Source organism: Mytilus californianus, unplaced genomic scaffold (genome assembly GCF_021869535.1).
Source record: "Mytilus californianus isolate M0D057914Y unplaced genomic scaffold, xbMytCali1.0.p SCAF_11, whole genome shotgun sequence".
Classification (NCBI taxonomy): domain Eukaryota; kingdom Metazoa; phylum Mollusca; class Bivalvia; order Mytilida; family Mytilidae; genus Mytilus; species Mytilus californianus.
The window spans coordinates 68,335,075-68,360,182 of NW_026262593.1; the positions used below are offsets into that span (position 1 = coordinate 68,335,075).

The following is a 25,108-nucleotide window of genomic DNA, read 5'->3' on the forward strand; positions in this document are numbered from 1 at the left end:
AAACATTAAATGTATTGTAGAATATATATCGCTAAAACGTTTTCTAATATATTTCTAAAATATTTGCATAATATAATTAAAATGTTGTAAAGAAATATCATGATAATGTGAAAAACAATGGCGTATAAAACATTTTGATAATCTTTTAAAAAATATTTTCTAGAAATATTTTCTGAACGTTTGAAAAACATCATGAACATCAAATAATGTTATAAAAATGTTTTTTGGATGTTTTCTTGCAAGTGAGACTGTGCCTAAAAATGTTTTAAGAAGATGTTTTTGGTTGATATCTGATCATATCAATATAAAAATATCTGTACTTTTGATTGAGTTTCCTGCTTCTTTAAATAACAAATCATTAGTTAAATTAATTTATACACAGTGATTAATTCTATATACAAACAAGAATAAATCAGTTGTTTTGCTAAGCATATGAAATTCACAATTCAAAGTCTCTAAAAACAAGAAGTATCTACAAATTTTGACACATCCAAAATGGCAGACACAACTCATCATGGTCAAGCCACTTACCAAATATGAAGTCATTCTGTTCATCAGCATTACTAATTAAAGTAATGAAAAATTTGAGAACATTCAACATTTTGAAATACAATGTAAACAGGAAACAGGTGCCAGATACAAAAATGTTCACACATCACAGTTCATCACTATCAATCAGCTCATTAAATATGAACTCATCTTTATCAGCAGTTTTGGGAAAAACAGTGATGAAAATATTTGTTGGACAAAATCCGACACATATAGGTGGACAGACGACAGACAGTGCAAGAAAGTCCAAGTTCCAACCACAATGGTATAATGTTTAGTTTTTCACTCTAAACTTTTATAACCTATCTTATACACATCATGCATATGTCAACCTGAACATGCATGACATATATGCCATTGGACATTATGCAAACATTATACACATTTTTAAGTTCAAGTTACATTGACTAAAACTTGTGTCCCAAATTCGGAATTTTCAATACAACTTCTCTTTCTAAACTAAAACGCTACACTTCTAATAGGGTTACATCTTGAGTCAATTATCATTGATAATTGGCTGACGAGATGAGAACAAAACACCATTTTACATCAACTATTTGATTTATTTAAGAATACATTGAAAAAGTCAATCAATTGTCTTATTCAGAATCACTTGGAATGTCTTGTAGTGTCTTATATCTTTTTCTTCTGTGCCATGCTTCTGAAAAAAAAAAATTATCTTACATTCATATATAAACTTCTTGCACATTCCTTTATTATAGAACGATTCACGTTGCCTGAAGGATATACATCCCCTCCCCTTTAAAGTTTTGAAACAAATAACGATGATAGTCTGTCGGAAGGGGACGATAAATGGCTGACCGTGTTAAGAGAGAGCAATATGCCACGCTGAACTTCATTTAGTTATTAAAAAAAAAACACATAAAGAACTTAAGACTAGATATGTGTCCAGTCAAGAGTCTTATTTTATTATACTCGTTGATTGTTGTCTATCATGTTTTTTTTCTTTTATTGTTTTGTATAAACCAGGCTGTTGTTTTTCTTGTTTTTTTTTAGTTTTCAATAAATGCATTGTATCATGTAGGGGCCTTTAAAAGCCCTGCTACATAATGTCATTAAACATCTTATTGTCCTTTTTAAGTGTTAAACTCTGTAGAGTGACATAGTTTATAACTTGTCATTTGTATCTAAGGGCATATGATACAGTCCTAGAAGTATACTATAGGCACATAATAACTTATCGAAGTGTTATGCATTGTTTTCGCAATGATGATAATAATATAACTTAACTTCCGAGAAACACACAGATGTCATTAAATGAGTTGTTTATATGTATTTGAAATACTTCAAAGGAAAGCAAATATGTTGTTTATGAAAGCACACTGTTGGACTAAAAGATTGATTTAAATAAACAACTTGTTTCTATTTTGTCACAAAAAAAAATAATTTATTCAAATATCCAGATATCTTTTCTGTATTGTATGCCCTAAATCTTGAATGTAATGCATTGTTTAGGCTAAATATTTGAATTAAATATGGAATAACAGTAATTCTGTATGAAAATCTTACTTCAAAAAAAAATTCTCCTGAAAGGTTGTAGACATTCCAAAGAACCTGCGCCACTTCCAAATTGTAAACCTGCATATTGAACTTGACCTTTGTGGCTTTTCTTTTAGCTCCTGTTAAAAAATAAAAGATGCATTGTATGTACATTGTGTGTATGAAGCAATAAATATAATTTTAAGCAACAGTTTATATTATCTTGCTTGTACTGAAGTCTTACATAGTCTTTGTAATGTTCATTAAGCTGTTAAGGGAAATTTAATTTACTGTTTTGCAAATACATACATACACTGATTTTACTAGAAAAAAAATCTCCATATTCAAATGGTGCTTATATTAGTGTTATTGTAACTTGTTTGTGTGCCTCGGAAACAAGGTATTGAGTCATGCTTATTGCAATAGTTGTTGTTGGTTTAAGTCTGTCAAATTTCTTTTTCATAATGTGTATTTAATGTAGGCAGTTAGTTGTTTTGTTTCAATTGTGTTGAGAAAAATTTAACATTTGTTTTTCAAGGCTTCAAAGTGGACTATATGGCATTGGTTTTCCCAGTTTTGAAAGCCGTACAGTGACCTATAATTTCTTTTATCCAAGTCATTTAAATTCTGGTGGATAGCTGTCTCATACACCTTATCTCTATTTCAGTATTTGGAAATCTGTCCTGTTTGAACTTTTTACGTCAGCATACGTCATACAATAATACACCTTATCGCTATTCCCGCTTGACCCGAGAATCTATCCTGCTTTAACTTTTGACGTCAAACAACAATCACTTTTCCATTGTGGCATCAGATATTTTTTATGATGACGTCAAAATTTTAAGGGAACTTGTGACAGTTGTGTGATGTCCAATAATGGCGGACAAATAGCGATAAGGTGTATTACTTCAATTGTGGTGTCAAATATTTTCTAATATGACGTCAATATTTTATGGGAACTTTTGTGATGTCCATGGCCAGTAATGGCGGACAAATAGCGATAAGGTGTATTGGCAATCAAACACACAAGCCACATATCCTTATATATAATTTTTTTATATCAATGAACAAATTCATAATTGGTGTACGTAGATGCTTGAACAGTGGCGGATTTAGGGGCCCCGACCCCCTTATGGAGCTACTTATAAGATAAATGTATAAGACTATTTACAAGTATCACTCCAAACGTTTGCTTGCCTTGGGCAGGGGGCCCCCTTTTTTAAAAACCTTGATCCGCACCTCCAGAAACAGATGTAATTTGGTTCCGATTATGATTGAACACACACAATGAATGCGCAAGTTTCATCTTAACAGATTAATCATTCTTACCAAGTGAGTATATATCGCGTAGCAAACAATTTTCTTGGCTCTCTTTGTTGATATCCTGTCTTCGTTTCGAAATTCAAATTTCAAAATCATTTCCGGTGATAAAACAAAAGTCGATTCCGGAAATGGTCGGTTTTCCGTAAGTCATATAAACGATACGAAAATTGAACTTAGTACAGTTACAGTTTTCATTTCTTAATTTCTAAAATATACACGAACGAAATGAATAAACATTAAAGAAAGGTGATTGTTTATTAATACATTATTGCTTAATTTAATGTTGACTCTTTTGAATTTTAATATAAGAAGGAATAAAATCTGACTTCAAGGATCTTCAAGATATCAATTAAGGATTTCAACCATTGTATCTTGCTTGTCATGATATTGATGAAATGTAGTACTATATCTTATCCTAACAAAAACGAGCTAATTCCACAAAACGTTGTTTGTGGGGTTTTGAATAAAGTTTAAATAAAATGTTATTTTTATATCCGTAAAATGTTGAATAAAATATCAGTAAGACTATTAAGTAATGTGTATGTCAGAATATTTTATAGAAAACATTTAGCTGATATTTTTCAGATGTTTTATGTAAAACATTTTAATTTTACGTTATAAAACATTTTATGCAAATAGCAAAACTACATTTTCTGTAAAACATTTTTTTGCAGAATGTTTTTTGGATATTTGGAAAATATTTACTTTAAATGTTGTTAAAATATAAAATACCACTTGAAGAAAATATTATTTTTTTATATTATAAAATATCTACGGGATAATATTTAATTTAATATTTTTGAAAAATGCATTTATATATTCAGCATGTAATGTAGTAAACTTTATTGTCAATTTTACAACAAATGCAGATATATAGTTTAAGATAGTTTCAAATTTCTGACGAAACATTTTCGAGACGAGAAATCTCAAATGTTATATCGACAAAATGCAATATATTTTTTTTTTGCAATACTGTTCAATATGCATGGAGTCTCTGCTTTTCTAAAATCTGAGAAATTTTGATCTGTATTTCAACAAGTAGCTATTTTGTGTTATGAAGGCGGGGCACAAACGTCACATATTTCAAATATATGCATGGCTATTTACTATCATAATGTTTTGTATTACGATTTAAAAACTATTTCCAACCAATGTCACAATCACTAAACTTGTTAGTCCCATTGTTTTTTTGTTGTTGGATACCCTCGGGACCTTTAAATGAACCTCATTCAAGTATATGTTCGGCGTGCGCTGTTCAGATTCGTTATTTACAAAGACAAATAAAAGAACACATTAACACGTTATTAAGATGATAAACAACGTCAGTACCTAGAATCTATACTTCAAGACCATAATGTATTTTTTGTGAAGTTGATACGGAATATTTTCAACAAGGTCTTGGTATTTTCGATGAACTTTTTTAGAAAAAGGACGAGACGTTCTTTGAAATAACACTGGTTCACGAAAATCCATGTTTGAAATATCCAAAGAAGTCAGATTATTAACAAATGCCTGTGAGTCTTTCGATGCTTTTAAAGAATCATTTTAGAAACCTGTTGATCGCTATTTCTGTACTTCATTCGGATAGGGTCGAATTGCTATATTTATGAAGACGAGAATTGACGTATGAACTATATCAACTTTTAGATAGTTCTACATTGGGATAGTCTTGAATTTCGGGCATTACATTCTTAATACGAAAATCCATGTTTGAAATATCGAAAGAAGTCATATTATACAAATGCCTGCGATTCTTGGGATTCTGTTAAAGAATCCTAAAAACTTGTTGATGGGTTTTTTTTTTGTACTTCATTATGATATAGTGGAATTCCTTCATTATGAAGACGAGAATTAACGTAGGATCTATTGATACAGGCAACATTGTTAACTGCAATAGGGATTCTCGGATGTTCTAAAAACGGAAGAATTATTTTGCAATACTGTTCCATATATGCCTGGAGTTTCTGTTTTTTTCTAAAATTTGAGAAATTTTGATCTGTACTTTAACAAGAAGCTATTTTGTATTATGAATGCTGTTTAGAACTATATCAGCTTTTAGATAGTTCTACATTTGTATACCCAGCAGGCATTTCAACGTTGAAACAACGTTGAATCAACGTTGATCTGTAACGTTGAAAAGACGTTGAAATAATGGTTGGTTTTGAAAGTTGACACAACGTTGAATATCTGACGTTGAAACAACGTTATATTTTCAACATTGTATCAACGTTGATTTTTGATTGAATATAGGTTGAAACTTAACATTGAAACAACGTCACCCTAATATTGCAACAACATTCTTTCATGTTGAAATAAGCAATGCGTTGCTTGTTGTTGGTTCATCTGTCACATATGTGTTTGTCGTTAAAAATTTAGGCGGTTGGTTTTTCTCGTTTGAATTGATTATTGAAGGGTTTATTGTGTCCGGGTCTTCTATTGCGGTCTATACGGTGTGGTGTGTGCTTATTGTTGAAGTCCGTTTAGTTACCTCCACGTCAATTGGACTCTGGTGAATATTTGTCTCATTGGAAATCATACCACATCTTCTTATATATATAATAGTTAGTAACCACACAAGATATTGAAGCCACATGACTCTACAGAGGACATCAGCAAGATTTAAAAAAAAAACAGTACAACAGATGTCAAGTTATGACAAAAGCTAAATTAAATATAGCCAAAAGATGATCTGGTAAATGAATACAAATAATCTCTTAATCAATTTTAATTATTTTCGTGAAAATGAATTGTAGTCTCTAAGCTCCTCCAACCATTTCTGGTGCACAATCCTTCTTTAATTCAGCTTCTGTTATTTTTGTGTAGGCCTCCATTACTCTTCCTGAAAAAACAAACACAAATAATATTTTGTATACATGATTTAGCAATTACGTAGAACGTCAAAGGCAGGGAATAAAATGTTATATAGGCCAGGTTTTTTTTAAAAATAATTTACTGGTTTATATAATAGTGGATCCGTTTTTACCATTTTTTTCGCTCCTGTACATGTACAATGTAGCAATGCCGCCTATCTCGAGCACCACGATCTATTGTTCAAATGCCACCTATTTCGGCCACCACGATCTATTGTAACAATGCCACCCATCTCAAGCATCAGGATCTATTGTAACAATGCCACCCATCTCGAGCACCAGGATCTATTGTAACAATGCCACCCATCTCGAGCACCAGGATCTATTGTTAAAATGCCACCTATCTCGAGCACCAGGATCTATTGTACAAATGCCACCCATCTCGAGCACCGGGATCTATTGTAACAATACCACCTGTCTTATTAATTGCAGAGGTTATGTTTTAAATTTGATATGCATTAAAAAAAATATTAATCCAAATAAAATCAAATCAAATCAAATGTCTTTACAGGGCTCGACAATAACGCTTGTCCGATTGTCCGGTACCAGAGGAAAAAAAGGTCGGACAAGTTAAAGCTAGATCAAGGTTGTCCGACGGGACAAGTAAAATCATTTTGTAGACAGTCAATTAAATCCAACTTTGATGAACAAAGTATTGAGTAATAAACAAAAAACAAGAAAAGATAAAAACAAATATTAATTTGACATGTTTACCATGTTTACTTGCAATCGATAATTTAAAACTGGTTCTTTGACAGATACTTTATATCAGATAAAACGCGTAATATTCTCGGAAACCAGTCTTAGATGAAATCAAGAATGCCTTTGTAGATAAGGTAACAAGACAGTTCGGCACCAGCACGGAAACCAATCCTTCCATGTTTAATAGACAGTATGGAGACATTTCGGGACCAAGCCAACCAGTACCTCATTTCCCTACCTTTTTCTGTTGCTTATAATAAATATGATAAATTTTATTTAACAAAAATATTTTTTTAAATAAAAAATGAAGAAATTATTGACCATAAAATACACAGAATCATATTTGATCATATGTAGACAAAACAATACTTGATTGCGTTTGAATAAACATTTTAATATATTAAAAACAAAGCTGTTTGTTGTAAGGCATTAATCATAATAATCAATATTTTACCAACATGAAAGACCAGGATACAAACCAAATGAGTGTAGACTGACAGGCCTACCAGACTGTGCCTCATGTGCAGAGTCTGATGAGACTTTGGCATTGATGAAAACTAGAACCTAAATCCTGTGACATGACTTGATTCAGTTGTTCTCGACTCATATTTTTGAAAAGGATATCAAGAGATATAAATCAAATTCTATTCTTATGTTCATTGAATCAACTTAAAATGCAAAAAAGGTTAATATTAAGGTTTTTTTTTTGGACAAGTTACAATTTCATTCGGACAAGTAAGTTTTGATGTGTACTTGTCCTATTGGGCAAGTTGAAAAAAAAGTTATTGTAGAGGCCTGCTTTACTAGTATTCCTAATTAAAGGGTCCATATAGAGCATATAAATCAATACAAATCACAAAGTTCACACAAACAACACAGGCAATCCAACATACATACTGATTATTGATAATCAAAAATGTTAAAAAAAAATTTAAAAATACATACCTTGACAGCTATTACTTTTATCCTTAAATCTTTCTTTCCTAAGTTACTGATCTGTCTCTAATACCTGTGCAAAAAATAAGAATAACATCGATCATCATTGCCATTTTTTTAAATTTGTAAAATTCGATTGAAGAGTAAAAAGAAATTATTAAAAATTTCAGAGCATAGTTGACAATAATTAAAAAAGTGTGATTATGGATGACGGGTTAAAATTTTAGATTAAAAAGGGGTAGATGATAATCTTGCTTCGCAAAAGTTCCTTTTCTTTAACAAATCAGCAGTAAATAACTAAAATGAACTGTATTTAGGCTGAGTATGGTGTTTCCAGATTGTAGTACATATTTATATAGAAGTGCAGTCATAAATTTGAACGTACAACAAAAAAGACGATGTACACACTGCAGTTAGTAATGTTATCTTTAGGGGACGACCATTTGATATTCTGGGGGGGGCCAGGAGGATTTGTTTTGGATCGGTTATTTATTTTTGTAAACTAAGAGGACAGATTATTTATTTTCTGCACTGTTGAAGCAAGATTTTTCATTTTCATTAAAACAAGGGACTGATTATTTATTTTCATAACTATATTAATAATATTTGAAAACATACAATTTTTTAACTCATTTTTTATTATAAATAATACATGTACCATTAATGTACCATTTAATCAGAATTAATCATCATCCTCTGCGGAAATGAATCTTCTGAATTCCCAACTGCATATACATGTATTGCATACATCCATGGTATTAGAGTTGGGCTGTGACTAGTCTCTTTTAAAAGTATTGCCAAATATATTTACGCCGAGCGGAGCGAGGCAAAAAAATTTTGAAGGGTTTTGAAGCCGCTGAAAGCCCAAAGAAATTATAGAACAAATGATGCAAAATCGTGCTTTCTGGGCGTTCCCAGACCCTTTCTTATTCTGAAAATGCAAGTTCTGTTTTAATAATTTTTTGACAATATTTTGGTCTCAAAGCAAAATGTATAGATTCAGCGTAAGACTTAAGTTTTTATGGACAACATCAAAAGACCAATATGAAGAATAAAGTAAAAATGTAATTCACATAGTAAAGTATGTGGCTGCTGGTTTTTTTTTTTTTTTTTTTTTTTTTTTGTTGTTTCGGCATGCAGAATTTAAATCTTTTATACCTGTAAATTATATGGGGTTTTATTCAAATTAAGTTAAAAGGGGGCTGATTATCAGTGATATAACTATGTCAAGTAATTTTTAATAACACATTTCAATTACAACTTGATGTAGCTCTTAACTAGGATACAATTTAAGGTAGTTAAGTTGTAAAATTAGCTAAAAAACTCTTAAATAAAATAAAACACATGATCAAGTTGAAAACAAATGACTAAATCACAAAAGGAATGCAACACTCAGAGAATACAGAAGGGCAATCAATGAACAAAAGACAAATTTAAAGAAACATTGATCCTGAAAAAACAGGTGCTACGTCCAAGGGAGAACAGAACTTGCTTCTTGCAAACACTCGCTGTGAAAACAATTTGATATGAAGACAAGCTTTTGGTTTTAAAATTTCCTACATAAAGGCATTTGCCTCAATGTAGTTACAGCCCTGTAATAAAAGTGAGGTAAGTGTTCCTGAGCCAATATACCTCAAGTTAAATGAAACCCATTTTCAGACATTTCAAGTATATTTAAATAATATTTATACCTTTATTATTAAAAGATTTGGGAAGTGTTTCCCGAATTTTTTTTTGAAAAAAGATGAATTTTATGAAGAATCTGGTGCCACCTCATACTTTCGAATAGCATTTATAAAATGGCTGAAAGACCTGCAGAGTTATTCATTTTCAATACATTGTAAGTCAGGTTATTTATTTTCGAACTACCACAGAACAAACCATTTATTTTTGTGATTATCAAGGCTGAGTTATTTATTTTCAAAATCCTCCTGCCCCCCCCCCCCCCCCCCCTCCCCCCCCCCCCCCCCCAGAATATCAAATGGTCGTCCCCTTACAACATACACTATGGCGAGATTTTCAAAATATACACGTACGTTTGTGCATTTATAATCTCCCAATGTTAACATCACACAAGCATTAAAAGACAATTAATACAGCAACGGATAATAATTTAAAGAAACACTTACATTTCTATGAATTCTTTTTTGCTGAAAACGGTCCTAAATAATGTCCAGGAAAATAATACAATTTCCGCGTTTGAAAAAGGCGGTCACACACGTGTGGTCATACATTAATCAGCATCATGTCACGTGATAATTTTATCAATAGATTATTGGGAGTGCTAATGCTCGTGTATCAGTTGTGTAGATGCCGCACTTTCACATGCTGTGTCTTATCTTTGATTAAAATATTTCCGGATAATAACAAATTAGTTAGTAGCATATTTCGATGAATGATAATTTAAATTTGTAAACTTTTATGATTTTGATAAACGTCCCGGTTTTGGAATATTCCTAATTTTACTAGATATTGTACCAAAAAAAATGAGAGGAAACATTGATTACAATTTTTCATAGCAAAATCCTTATTTATGAACTTTTGTTGATACACTAACAAAGGATGTACAACTTATAATGATTCACCTTTAACGCTGATGGTGGATAATTTTTTACACCGATGCATACAATTATTTTTCTGGACGAACCTCCATCGTCGACATGTCAACCAACATTTAACGTTGAAACAACATATCTATTTCAACCTAACTTCAACATTGAAAATTCAACTAAAATTGTACGTTGATTCAACTTACTTTCTGCAACATAACTTCGACGTTGCTGTTACAACGTTGAAACAACGTTGAAGCAACGTCATGACGAAATATCAACCACATTTCAACGTTGAAATGACGTTGCGTGCCGGGTGGGTAGTCTTGAATTTCGGGCATTACATTCTTAAGACGGAAATCCATGTTTGAATATCGAAAGAAGTCATATTATTAACAAATGCCTGTGAGTCTTTCGATGCTTTTAAAGAATCCTTTTAGAAACCTGTTGATCGCTATTTTTGTACTTCATTCGGATAGGGTCGAATTGTTATATTTATGAAGACGAGAATTGACGTATGAATTATTGATACAGGCAATATTGTTAATTTCAATAGGGATACTCTGATGTTCTTGAAACGGAAGAATTGTTGTAAGTACTTGAATAAATAGCTATTCGATAATACTACATTAAAATGATATATGGAAGTCATATTATGTACATAGCAATAGTACTTGCATGCAAATCTCCTAGGGATTATGATCTATGTTTGAATAAGTATTTGTATCGCATTTCTGGTGAAACATTATTTAGATGAAAATCCATAAATGAAATATAAAAAAAAAGCATATCATACATACATTTGCAAGCCATGCGAGTCTCAGTAGTTCTAGAATCCAAGACAGAAAAAAAAAAATTGGAGCATGTGTATTGCTTTGGTCTAGTTATTTGTTTTAGTATGTTTTGTTTTAATAGTGTCCTCGGTTTTGTTTTTTATTTCACCATTGTCTAAGTTAAGCGGACTGTGTTGTGCGTTCATTGTCTAGCAAAATTACTGTATAACAAATATATACCGTTCTCAAATCATAGAAATTTTGATCTGTACTACAACTAGAAGCTATTTTATATTATGAATCCTGATTAAAATATATTAGCTGTTTAATAGATAGTTCTACATCGGGATAGTCTTGAATTTCGGGCATTACATTCAAGAATAAGACGAAAATCCATGTTTGAAATATCGGAAGAACTAATATTATATACACATTGCCTGCTCGTCCTGCAAGGCTGGCCACTGGACGTTAAGCAACCAACAATCAATCAATCAATCCTGCAAGGCTGTTAAAAAATCCTATACCTGTTAAAAGCTATTTTTGTACTTCATTAGGATAGGGTCGAATTGCTAGCAAAATATTATGAAGACGAGAATTGTAGTATGAACTATTGATATAGGCAATATATATTGTTAACTGCAATAGGGATTATCGGATGTTCTAGAAACGTAAGAATTATTGTATGTACTTGAATAATAGCTATTCGATAATACTACATTAGAATTAGAATAGCATGGAAGTCATATTATATACACAGCGATAGGAGTACTTGCATGCAAATCTCCTAGATATCTATGTTTGAATAAGTATTTGTATTGAATTTCAGTCGAAATATTCTTTAGCATGTATGAACTATGAAAAAAAGCATATCAAACACACATTGCATTCTAGAATGAAGGCATGTATGAACAATGAACCATTTTATTGGTGTCCTTTTTTTTTTGTTTGTTTCAGCATAGTTTAGCAGATTGTTGTACGGTCATTGTCTTATCAGCGTGACAAATTCAGCTCAGTCAATATTTTTGAAAAATGCATTTATATATTCAGCATGTAATGTAGTAAACTTTATTGTCAATTTTACAACAAATGCAGATATATAGTTTAAGATAGTTTCAAATTTCTGACGAAACATTTTCGAGACGAGAAATCTCAAATGTTATATCGACAAAATGCAATATATTTTGTTTTGCAATACTGTTCAATATGCATGGAGTCTCTGCTTTTCTAAAATCTGAGAAATTTTGATCTGTATTTCAACAAGTAGCTATTTTGTATTATGAAGGCGGGGCACAAACGTCACACATTTCAAATATATGCATGGCTATTTACTATCATAATGTTTTGTATTACGATTTAAAAACTATTTCCAACCAATGTCACAATCACTAAACTTGTTAGTCCCATTGTTTTTTTGTTGTTGGATACCCTCGGGACCTTTAAATGAACCTCATTCAAGTATATGTTCGGCGTGCGCTGTTCAGATTCGTTATTTACAAAGACAAATAAAAGAACACATTAACACGTTATTAAGATGATAAACAACGTCAGTACCTAGAATCTATACTTCAAGACCATCATGTATTTTTTGTGAAGTTGATACGGAATATTTTCAACAAGGTCTTGGTATTTTCGATGAACTTTTTTAGAAAAAGGACGAGACGTTCTTTGAAATAACACTGGTTCATCGACTTTCTGCCCAGACACTGGTGACGTTTTATCAAGTCTGAGTAGCAGCTGCAAGCTCTTGAATAAGAATCCGTGTCCGTTCGCCCAAAATCACGTTCGCCTCCTTTCACCCTGGGTCTGTTACCAGTTTTAAAGGTTATGTTTTGAATATTTTTTTAGTCACTTTTAGGAATTTTTGGTCCTCAATGCTCTTCAACTTCGTACTTTATTTGGGCTTTTAAACATTTTTTGATTCGAGCGTCACTGATGAGTCTTTTGAAGACGAAACGCGCGACTGGCGTTAATATAAAATTTCAATCCTGGTATCTATGATGAGTTTATTTACAACCACTGGGTCGATGCCACTGCTGGTGGAGTTTTAATTCCCCGAGGGTATCACCAGCCTAGTAGTCAGCACTTCTGTGTTGACTTGAGTTATCATTGATATGTTCATAATTATAAATTAACTGTTAACAAAACTGTGAAATTTTGAATTACTAAGGCTTTTCTACCTCAGGAACATATTACCTTAGCTGTATTTGGCAAAACTTTTTGAATTTTTGGTCCTCAATGCTCTTCAACTTCGTACTTTATTTGGCCTTTTTAACATTTTTTGATGCAAGCGTCACTGATGAGTCTTTTGTAGATGAAACGCGCGTCTGGCGTAAATATAAAATTTCAATCCTGGTATCTATGATGAGTTTATTTAGTTAGTGTATTGCTATAAAATAAAGAAAATAAGTTTTTTTTTGTTTTTTTTTAAATCAAGTGACATGCTATAAACGTAAACCGGTTTTGATTTTGTAAATTATCTTGACGAATTGAATAATAAATATGGTCATGATGATCAAAGACCTAGTCATTTGTCTCCAAGACATGTAAAGATCTGTAAAAGAGAGGCGGATACCAAACGGCTATCAAATAAAGGCAACAGTAGTATACCGCTGTTCGAAATTCATAAATCGATTGAGAAAAAAACAAATCCGGGTTACAAACTATAACTGAGGGAAACGCATCAAATATAAGAGGAGAACTACGACACAACAGAAACACAACATTAAAATGTAACACACACAGAAACGAACTATAATATAACAATCGCTATTTTCCTGACTTGGTACAGGACATTTTAAGAAAAAAATGGTGGGTTGAACCTGGTTTTGTGGCTAGCCAAACCTACCGCTTTTATGGCAATGTTAAATATAACATTAAAATGACAACATTACATGACAGGACTACAATACAAATACATGGGAGAACATATAGGACAGAGAAACATACGAATAATAGCTAACAAAAGGTACATGTACCAGGTTAAAATTTAATACGCAAGACGCGTGTTTCGTCCACACAAGACTAACCAGTGACGCTCAGATAAAAAAAGTTCGAAAGCCAAAACAAGTACAAAGTTGAAGAGCATTGAGGACCAAAAGTTCCAAAAAGTTGTGCCAAATACGGCTAAGGTTATATGTCTGGGATAAGAAAATCCTTAGTATTTAGAATAATTCATACTTTTGCAAACAGTAAATTTATAAACATGACTATATAATAGATATACATGATAACACCGAAGTGGTGACTAACTACAGAATAAAAACGGATACATAAAACAACATAAACCAACACATAAAAATTCACAGCCGAGTTAGCCAAAGAGATCAATGCACAAAGTGACGTCACATTTGAATTTCTAAAAATTTCCCCAAAATAGGATAGAATTAGGATAGAATTCAAGATTAGGTTTGTAATACTCATATAACGTTTATTAATAACAATGAAAATTACAATACTAATTAATATAAAATTCATGTAGTAATTAGATAATTAATTGTATTATCTAGCTATGTCGGTGTTTCTTCTAAATCAAACTTTAAACCAAATACTAGTATATCAAACTAGTCACCATGAAATTGCTACTACAACAACGAATAAAACAAAAACAGGGCTACAAATCACAATGAAGTTCCTAACATCAATCCCCACTTTCATTAATAACCTTGTTATAAATCATTCTTGTCCAAACATACACGTGGTCAAAGTGCACAAGCTGTTAAAAAATGTCTTTCGTGTTTTCTGGTCTTTTCTATTTAAAATCTTCATTTATTTTACTTCTACCAAAACTAGCTACTTTGATTTCACTTTATACCAAAGCTAGTTATAACAGCAATCAGGATTTTCATACACATTACAGAAATACCCCCAATTAGCTTTGTAAATTATTAATTAATAGTAATCATACATAATCAACAATTAATAATTAATCATGTAATCACCCCAAAAAATATTTGATTAAACACATTCATGAGCTTTTATTCGTGAAAATATCTACATCTATATATTTATATATATATATATACATCTGATAATACATCTAATAATTCAAACTGCATTGGAATAAAAAATAGGGTGCGAAAGAACACAGGGGGCAAACGTGTGGGATGCGAATGTGTTTTGGAGCTAACGAACCTGATACCTTGAATACCGAATGAGTTGAGAAACGTATATCCCATATGCAGGTGAAGTTAGTATATTGCTACTAAGGAGGGGGGAAATTGATAATTTCAAAATTAAAGTCGTCTCGTTTGTCATAGATTCTGGTACTGAGATGACCACTTATGTCAAATTTCGTGGTATAAGTCTAAAAATGAGGCGGAGGAAGCCGTGTCTGTTCTTTCTTTAATTTCTAGTTCTGGAGGATATATTAATGGAACCCAATCAAAACAGTTTGGATTGTTAATGTAAAGAACATCACCAATATATCTGAATGGGAAATTCAATGATCTGGCTTTTTTTTATCTTCTTGGTTTTGACAAGTGTCTGAAGAAACCCCGACTCATATAAAAATAAGAATAGGTCGGCAAGGAGAGGCGCACAGATCGTTCCCATAGGACTACTGACAATTTGTTGAAAAAGTCGACCTCCAAATTCAACAAATATGTTGTTAATGAGAAACTCCAACATACTGATCACTTGTTTCTCTGTGTATCATGTTTTACCTTTTTGTTCAATATTAAAAACATATGCCGTATGGCATCCCAAAGTAATAAATTTATAATGTATGCTACCATTTTTATATTGACAAGAATTGTGGATTATTCTTTAAGACGATTTTTCAATTTCACATGAATAAAAAACCCTAATAACATTTTCCAACACTGCAAAAATATATATCTGATGTTGGTCATGAGTCTGATCTGAATGGTGCCTCATATTGAAGGCTTCATGAGCGACATATAATGTGTTGTCTCTGGCTTCATATAACTGCTTACCTTTGGTTGCAATAAGATGTAAACAAGAAAAAGTCATTAAAGCATTACTAATTGATTAATTGTTGTGTAACCTTCAACAATATCTATTTTATCCATGGTCTTATCTAGACTAATTTATACCAATATATAAAAATTAAAAAAAATTTGAAATGAGAATACATGGCATTTGAACTAGCCTTGGTAGCACAAGTACACAGTATCTGTCCCATCTACTAATTCAGAACTAGCCTTGAAAGCACAAGTACAAAGTATCTGCCCCATCTACTAATTTAGAACTAGCCTTGGTAGCACAAGTACAAAGTATCTGTCCCATCTACTAATTTAGAACTAGCCTTGGTAGCACAAGTATAAAGTATCTGCCCCATCTACTAATTCAGAACTAGTCTTGATAGCACAGGTACAAAGTATCTGCCCCATCTACTAATTCAGAACTAGCCTTGGTAGCACAAGTACAAAGTATCTGTCCCATCTACTAATTTAGAACTAGCCTTGGTAGCACAAGTACAAAGTATCTGCCCCATCTACTAATTCAGAACTAGTCTTGATAGCACAAGTACAAAGTATCTGCCCCATCTACTAATTCAGAACTAGCCTTGGTAGCACAAGTACAAAGTATCTGTTCCATCTACTAATTTAGAACTAGCCTTGGTAGCACATGTACAAAGTATCTGCCCCATCTACTAATTCAAAACTAGCCTTGGTAGCACAAGTACAAAGTATCTGCCCCATCTACTAATTTAGAACTAGCCTTGGTAGCACAAGTACAAAGTATCTGCCCCATCTTCTAATTCAGAACTTGCCTTGGTAGCACAAGTACAAACTATCTGTCCCATCTACTAATTTAGAACTAGCCTTGAAAGCACAAGTACAAAGTTTCTGTCCCATCTACTAATTTAGAACAAGCCTTGAAAGCACAAGTACAAAGTATCTGTCCCATCTACTAATTCAGAACTAGCCTTGGTAGCACAAGTACAAACTATCTGCCCCATCTACTAATTTAGAACTAGCCTTGAAAACACAAGTACAAAGTATCTGTCCCATCTACTAATTCAGAACTAGCCTTGGTAGCACAAGTACAAAGTATCTGCTCCATCTACTAATTCAGAACTAGCCTTGGTAGCACAAGTACAAAGTATCTGCCCCGTCTACTAATTCAGAACTAGCCTTGGTAGCACAAGTACAAAGTATCTGTCCCATCTACTAATTTAGAACTAGCCTTGGTAGCACAAGTACAAAGTATCTGCCCCATCTACTAATTTAGAACTAGCCTTGAAAGCACAAGTACAAAGTATCTGTCTCATCTACTAATTCAGAACTACCCTTGGTAGCACAAGTACAAAGTATCTGTCTCATCTACTAATTTAGAACTAGAATTGAAAGCACAAGTACAAACTATCTGTCCCATCTACTAATTTAGAACTAGCCTTGAAAGCACAAGTACAAAGTATCTGTCCCATCTACTAATTCAGAACTAGCCTTGGTAGCACAAGTACAAAGTATCTGTCCTATCTTCTAATTCAGAACTAGCCTTGGTAGCACAAGTACAAAATATCTGTTTCAACTTCTAATTCACCTGCTATTTAGATCTTATTATAAACATTATATAAGTAACACATAGCTGAGAGGGTGATAGAGCAGATTGTTACCCCGAGAAAACATTGTCAACTAAGGCGAAGCCAAGGTTGACAATGTCTTTTTGAGAGGTAACAATCTGCTCTTTCACCCTCTCAGATATGTGTTATTTAATTTATTATACTGAATGTTCTGTTATAACTGTCCATTAAATTTCAAATTCAAAGTAATAGAGTATTTGCCATAGGATAGAGTCCTATTTAATAAAGCGCACACTTGATCAAGCGTCTCCATGAAGGGTAATAGAGTAAATTAACACCCTCGTATTAGCCAATCAAAATATGGCATTTTGACGTGAAGTATAATAAATATATTTGACATATTGATAACATGTTCTAAAAATAAGTTAAAACTAAATGTGCTACTGAATGGCATTATTAAACATGATTTTATTATAATTATGTTATGGAACAGATGAATCAACCCTTTCACAACACTTTGAAGGTGGATTTCTCCAATTGTATATGTACGATTTTCTAACTTGGAATTCATGACTACAAAGATGTCCTAATTTCTGCAAGTTATTATTATATTCTCGCATTAGCATTGATGGTATTTTATGTGTCACTAAATATGAGTTTTTACAACCTCTAGATTTATATTCAGTATCAAACCTGGGATCATGTACTCGATTTATATCTAATGGTCCAAGCCAAGCACCTAAGGATACATCCTCATTCTTAAAAGGTTTCAAAAGTTTTGAATTTGAAGACACATAATGTACAAGGTCACTTGATAAAACATATCCACCACCAAGAGCATATGGCAAATATCTGTCACACAGAATCCACTCTTTCTCTTCCCACTTTCCCTTCTGTTTAGCCAGAGCTCTTCCATCGAAAAATCCCCAATAAAGCCTTTTGTCTGTTTTTTGTTTCAATTCTCTCATTAAGGCATCTGTTCTAACAAAAGTGTCCTCATCGACTTTTAAAAGAAACTTTAAATTAACATTGTTATCAACCCATTGGAATGTTTCTTTTACTTTCAATGTTAGAGCATTAAAACTTTCATTGAAATTCAGCATCAGTAAATCTTTATGCAGCATGTGTTCCCTACTAACCGAATCTTTCTCTTCTCTATTCAAATTCCCAATACCAACAACAAATCGAAGAACAATATCTTTTGGTAAATCTTTTCCCCATGTTTCTCTAATAACATCTCTTTCATGAGTATTTCTTGGCGATGACAATACACTAATGAATAAAAAACAAGAAAAGGATTTTCGTGGTGACAAGTTCCAGTATCCCTCATCCGTTAGGTCCTTATGCATTGCCGCATATGTTTGGTCTTCACAAGGCATTTGACAAAATGACAAGAAAAAAAGGATGCTAAATGTAAAAAATATTCCTCCAATTAGTATAGTTGTTGCATGTTTATTGAGCTTTCTCTCCAAACTAGAAGAACTTCTCATCCTGGATAATATGAAGCTATGGACACAAAAGCTGCCAACTGAAGGTAAAGAACTCACAGACACATCTCAATGTTTACATGATAAACTAATCTGTCAAAGAGAAAAAACAAATAAAACATGGATAACTCTATATTTATGATAATCAAAGATTAATATAAGCATTCTAATATGATGGTATATTTTCACTTTTTAAAAATTCACAAAGAAACTATGGTAACCCGTAAGCTTAGGGCACTATAGGTTTTTCACAAACATTTCATATGTTAACCACAGGTAAAGTTGGTTTGCACACTTTTCAGGTAAAGTTAATTCAAGTTTGTCATATATCCTAGTAGTTTACGACTTTCCCTGGTTTATTTCAGCCCATTTAACTCCACTCACCAGTAAAAAATATAAAGCCTACCGGTACCCACGATATAATCTATAATAAACCCTATTCTACCATAAATTATTTCTGAATCATACATATTGAGAATTATAGTTATATATTATAACAAGGTTGTTAATTGCTCACATCTACTTCATTTGGTCTCTGATGGATAGTTGTCTTATTGGCAATCATACCACATCTCCTTACTTTATAGAGTCCCAATGGTGAGGTAAATTGTAATTCTACAAAAAAAATCTTCAAAGTTTTATGAAGAAAAACAAAACAAAACATGACCATAAACTAGACTGAATCCTTGTTGAATCAAGTGCGCTTGTAAGGCACTAAAGGGTAAATATTGCTTTAATATATCAGTGGGAAGTAAAATTAAATATTACATTGTACAAAGCATTGGTTGTAGTTGGTTCAACTAAAGTTCTAGACAAAGGAAGATAACTCCAATTTTTAAAGATGACTTTAACTATGACATCATTGATATTTTTAGAACAGATACTAGATTCCTGCACCTTGCAAAAGTTATGTAACAAACTTGACAAGTATAACATCATCTTGTAACTTGAATATCTGAGCATATCTTTCATTGATAAATTTCTGGATATGTTCATGGATAGGATGTATAGAATTTTATGATCAATGCACTATACCTTGAAAGATTTAGATATCAAGTCAGTACCATAGGGTTTTGATCGAATTTCATGCCATCTTTACCAAAAAAATCATAGAACAGTGGCAGCTATCTTTCACATAAAGTAAGAATTTCCTTGAATAAATCAAGATTCAATTAGAGAATATTTATAAAAAAATAAAGGTCATGTCAATTAAGAACAATAACTGAAGATATTAAGGAGTAAACTAACAACTTTCATCAATTTATTTTCTTGATATGCTTGTAGACCTTGTCTTGCTGCATAGTTTTTCTCTCCATCTGTTAAATTTTCAAGATAATTGCCAAAGAAATGTTAAAGTTGATTAAAAGTTGACTTTATGGGGGGAATATCTCCTATTAGTGTACATAAATTTTATTTTGCTGATCATCATTTCGTTTACAGTTTCTCTTCACATATTATAGTTTTTAGGAAAATTTTGTACGTCTTGATGAGAAGATAATGGAGAAATAATTAATATACATTAATATCATATGAGTAATTATTTGCCCTACAATTAACTTAAATGTGGCAATTTTTATAATTCCTTTCAACAGAATGTCCAGTTTTGCCAAATCTATACCAAAACATAATCTGACCATTTTAGAGGAACTTGTCATTTTTCTATTTTCACAAGATAATGAAATTTAAATATAATTATTTCCATATTTCATTAAAATTAAAATAATTAATCAAGGCTTAGAGAGATTTTTTGGAAACACTAATTACTGCAACAGACAAGTTTAATATAAGACATGTAAGACAATGATAATTCCTTTCTTCGTGATAATCTTTAGCAATACAAAACTTTCAATGCATTGTAAAATTATTTTTAAAACAGGGTATCATAAAGGCAAGATAGGTGAAATTGGTTTTACATGGATTATAAGGATTACAATAGATTGGAACTTTGTGATTAGGATCAATAAATCAAAATATGTCCATGCAGATTTTGTTAATGTCTATTAGTGCAGAATTACACAAACAAATTTCTTATTTCAACAATGTAAATTATACTTCAGATATGAGCCAGTCAGTCTAAATTATTATAAATATTTTGATCGGTAGATATCCTTTTCTTTTTGTTATCATCATGCTGTTGTTCACTCATACTAAAAATTGATGAAGAAATGGCAAAATCAGTTCAACCTCTGATAATAAAAAACAAACATCTTGAAAACAAAAATAAAATTAAAATGATCATGTAATCTGATAGGGCGTGACCTGACATGTAGTTGCGTGATCAACTCAGAACTGAAACGACATGAAACCTTTTGTAATATATCAATATAAACAAATACGGGTCTGCATGTTCGCCTTAGTAGCTCTTCATCTTAATACCTATTCGCCATGTGTTCGTTCTCCCTGATTCTTATTTTACTTGTTGTTTTGTTACATGGAGGAAGATTCACATAGTGTATAAGATGCACTAATTAGAACAGTTATGCCATAAGACCATAAGATTGAGGATTGTTGTATAATAAAATTTGAGTATGTAAAAGTGTGAAGTGAATGGACCCAGGATGAAAAGGACCTGATACTAATATATACTGAATACACTATACGCACTTTAAGTTAAAGATGAACCTTAGGCTCATTTTTCCTGTTTCTAAGCCTTGGTCAATTCACTTGAGACTATAAATAATCTGGGACTATTATACTAACGTAATATATTAGACCTAGCAAGGATTTGTGTAGTAAGACTACTATACAAATCCTTGGTCCTAGCAGAGACATATAGATACACATCTGGGTAAATATGTCTCTGGTCCTAGGAATAATCAGGTCAGGAATAACCATTAATTGGTGGATTATACCTCAATTCAGGTATAATCCGACATATAATGAGATACACCAGTTGAGGTATAATGCAGTTTTTACCACAGAAATTTTTAAAGAAATATTCGAGCATCTTTTTGCATATACCATCTTGAGCTTTGATGAGTTCTCATTGGTGACACGTAATTGCTTAGAACTGAATTCCTGTGCTGCATTTTAAGAAAATGAATGTGGATTATACCTCAATTGAGGTATAATCCACTAATTGATGGATACTGACAACTGGTTTCCTTAAGTCTGCATCATTTCAAACTATATGATTTGTTAGTCGAAATGGACAGGGACTACAGAACAAAAATAAGATTTAATATATGAAAACTCAGAATTTATAAGTAGGAAAAGGAGGTTCATAAGATAAGATAAGATAAGAAAAATTTATTTTGATTCAGCAAAAGTCAAATATCAACACAAGCTCTAAGGAGCTTTTGACCAAATATAAAAACATATAGATAACATAAAAACAGTTTAAGATATAAAAAAAAAAGCATGTAATACAAAGTTGAAACTCACACATCGTATGCAATAAAAAATTTAACAGCAAATTTAGAATGAGTTAAAGTATGTTTTACCTAGATTCAAAAGTTAAAATTTAGATTAAAAATATGGTTAACTATTCAAATAAATAGATTACTTTTATAAAATCAAATAAAAAGTTTGGAACTATAATATATGCCTCAACATCTAGAAATTTCAAAGAACAAAATATTTTTTAACATGTATTGATTACCCAATTTCTGGAAATATGTGTCAGTAACTAAAAATTTCAAATATATAAAAATACGTGAAGAAATACATCAATACAAGTTAAAGCAACTAAAAGCAACACAAATAATAAACAGCTCAAGAGCAGAACAGTGACATTCCAAACCGTTCCAGGACTGAACAAGACTTTTAAAATGTGAAAAACTAAAATGAAATGAAATGGTTTGGAAGGCTGTTCCATAAAGTTGCGTCAGCAAATTTGAAAGATTTTTTACCGTAACTGGTTGACTTTGACTTTCCCAGAATATTTTCATATCTGAAAGAATACTTAGATTTTTTAATACTGACCAAATTCTGTAATCATACAGGAGCTATATTGTTTATAATCTTGAAAGTTTCTAGTGCCGTTGTTCTTATCCGTCTGATCTGCAAGGAGTAAGTCCTCATAGGAGCTGCCAATATCCTTGTATACAAAAGTAACGGAGTGCTCTTTCCTGCACCTTTTCTAGCTTATTTGATTTTTTCTCTGTGCAAAAGTGCCATGCCAAAAGGCAAAATTTAAATTACGAAGAATAAATGTAATGAAAAATAGTAAGTTTACTAAGTCTGTGCAAAACAGAGCCCAAACGTTTTAAAACATTTAGTTACTGTGAGGCCCTCCTGCAGATCAAGCTGATATGAACATTAAAATTTAACTGATAGTCAATTTCAATGCCTAATAATTTAACTGTTTTTTTAACATGTAAGGTTCAAATTTTTTTCAAAGGTTTTTTGCCAACAGCCAAAACTTGAAACTTGTCGGGATTTGCTTGCATTTTATTCACCCGGAACCACTGAATAAGTATTTTTGACTCAGATTCCCAAGTTGAAATGTATTATTAATAAATCAAAATCTGGAGTGCAGAAAGACAGAGTATTGTCATCTGCATAGTTATATAAACTATCATTTTTAACAAAAAGAAAAATATCATTTATAAAAACATTAAACAACAATGGGCCTAGTATAGAACCCTGTGGTACGCCTTTATGGATGTCAGCCCAACCACTCAGAACATTGTTGACTTTTATTTGTTGTGTACAATTTGATAAATAGGACTTTAAAAGAGCAACTGAATGGGGGGATACACCATATGCTGATAATTTATCAAGCAAGATATTGTGAGGCAGGCAGTCAAAAGCCTTAGAAAGATCCATTAATACAGCTGCAATGTACTGGTTTTTATCAACTTTAAATGCAAAAAATTGCTCCAATGTCTCTTAAAATTTTTTTTGGAGAAAACTGCAGTATACCTCAATTGGTGTATCTCATTATATGTCAAATGGTGGATTATACCTGAATTGAGGTATAATCCACCAATTAATGATTATTCCTGACTTGATAATATATCAGGATACTTTTTCCATAATATATTTTTTGTTACAAAAACATAGTTGATCTTTTTTCCTTACTATCTTACATTCAAATGATGTGTTAGATAACGAGCAGTTTTGGTTAAATCTATCATTTCTCTGTCAATAAAAATACCACATTAATTTAATTACTCTGATATTTTTTGTCGATTAAGGCAACAGCTGTCAAATCTTGCAAAGTGAAAGTGAAACTTCATAGATTGTTTCCCCTTCATAAAATATAATTGACAACTAATGTATAGAATAAATTGTCTTAAAAAGTTGAGAATTTTTGCATGATAAGGGCAACCTACCATTAAATAATCTCAAACAAGTAGAAATAAAATATACATTAGCAAAATAAAGCTATCTCAAATCAACCAGAACGATACAGTGCATTATGAATCACGCTACATTTATTCTAGACTAAACTAACAAAAAAATTATCTACATTTTCTATGAGGGGAGATAATTGATACGCAAATTGCCTCGTTCCAATTTCTGGCGAAAATGTCGACCGACTACGAAAGTATCTTGTGTGTTAAAAATGAAGTTATGGTGTTTAAAATACCTCCGAGGCAATCAAACAGAGGTTACAGGTTCGATATTTGCAAATACGAAGAATATCTACATTACACTTCCATATTTTTTTTTAGATAAGTTCTAAAATATGATAGATGGGCGGATCACTAGACACTTAAAACCTGGTAGTGGTAACTAGTCCAAATAAATATGACACCTTGAAAGGCTATTTTAATTATTTATGTGACGGTTCCTACTTCTGGAAGGCGTCAGAAAAAAATAAATAAAATAGTCTTTAAAGACGTCATAATTTAATTATTTGGAAAATTAAAATAGCCTTTCAAGATTTCATAATCAGATTCAGGTTGGAGAGGATCCTCATAAATGGGTACTATCCTCATTAATGTGTATTATACCCCAAAACGGGTATCAATTTTAAGTGATA

At 31.8% G+C, this 25,108-nt stretch overlaps 2 protein-coding genes and 2 long non-coding RNA genes across 14 annotated transcripts in view; 1 reads left to right on the plus strand and 3 right to left on the minus strand.

Moving 5' to 3' along the window:
• Positions 1-1,091: 1,091 nt before the first annotated feature.
• On the minus strand, positions 1,092-3,617 carry LOC127720576 (uncharacterized). The gene is made up of 3 exons (XR_007990877.1): positions 3,379-3,617; positions 2,080-2,189; positions 1,092-1,210 (listed from the first exon to the last, which is right to left on the minus strand). It is a non-coding gene; the product is annotated as an uncharacterized LOC127720576 (long non-coding RNA).
• A 2,488-nt stretch (positions 3,618-6,105) lies between these two features.
• On the minus strand, positions 6,106-10,310 carry LOC127720577 (uncharacterized). Its single transcript, XR_007990878.1, has 3 exons — positions 10,010-10,310; positions 7,890-7,953; positions 6,106-6,211 (listed from the first exon to the last, which is right to left on the minus strand). It is a non-coding gene; the product is annotated as an uncharacterized LOC127720577 (long non-coding RNA).
• Positions 10,311-18,127: 7,817 nt separating this feature from the next.
• On the minus strand, positions 18,128-24,536 carry LOC127720574 (beta-1,3-galactosyltransferase 6-like). Of its 3 annotated transcripts, none has more exons than XM_052227189.1 (2): positions 24,456-24,536; positions 18,128-19,269 (listed from the first exon to the last, which is right to left on the minus strand). In XM_052227189.1, the coding sequence occupies exon 2, from the start codon at positions 19,177-19,179 to the stop codon at positions 18,172-18,174; it is 1,008 nt and encodes a 335-aa protein (XP_052083149.1). In that variant the 5' UTR covers positions 19,180-19,269; positions 24,456-24,536; the 3' UTR covers positions 18,128-18,171. The 3 variants fall into 3 exon arrangements, with proteins under 3 accessions (XP_052083149.1, XP_052083147.1, XP_052083148.1); XM_052227187.1 differs by lacking the exon at positions 24,456-24,536 and adding an exon at positions 24,295-24,370; XM_052227188.1 differs by lacking the exon at positions 24,456-24,536 and adding an exon at positions 24,210-24,362.
• An 81-nt stretch (positions 24,537-24,617) lies between these two features.
• Positions 24,618-25,108, plus strand: part of LOC127720575 (NECAP-like protein CG9132) — a 102,573-nt gene continuing 102,082 nt past the window's right edge. For all 9 annotated transcript variants that reach the window (XR_007990872.1, XR_007990870.1, XR_007990871.1 and 6 more), the window contains exon 1: positions 24,618-24,740. Coding sequence is in view for 2 of the 9 variants with exons in the window: in XM_052227192.1 (XP_052083152.1) it covers positions 24,652-24,740 (89 nt within the window). In the remaining 7 variants the exon portion in view is untranslated. The remainder of the gene's footprint in view (positions 24,741-25,108) is intronic.

Excerpts from the sequence above, each read along its gene's own strand:
- LOC127720574 (XM_052227189.1), bottom strand. The coding sequence starts at position 19,179 with ATGAGAAGTTCTTCTAGTTTGGAGAGAAAGCTCAATAAACATGCAACA.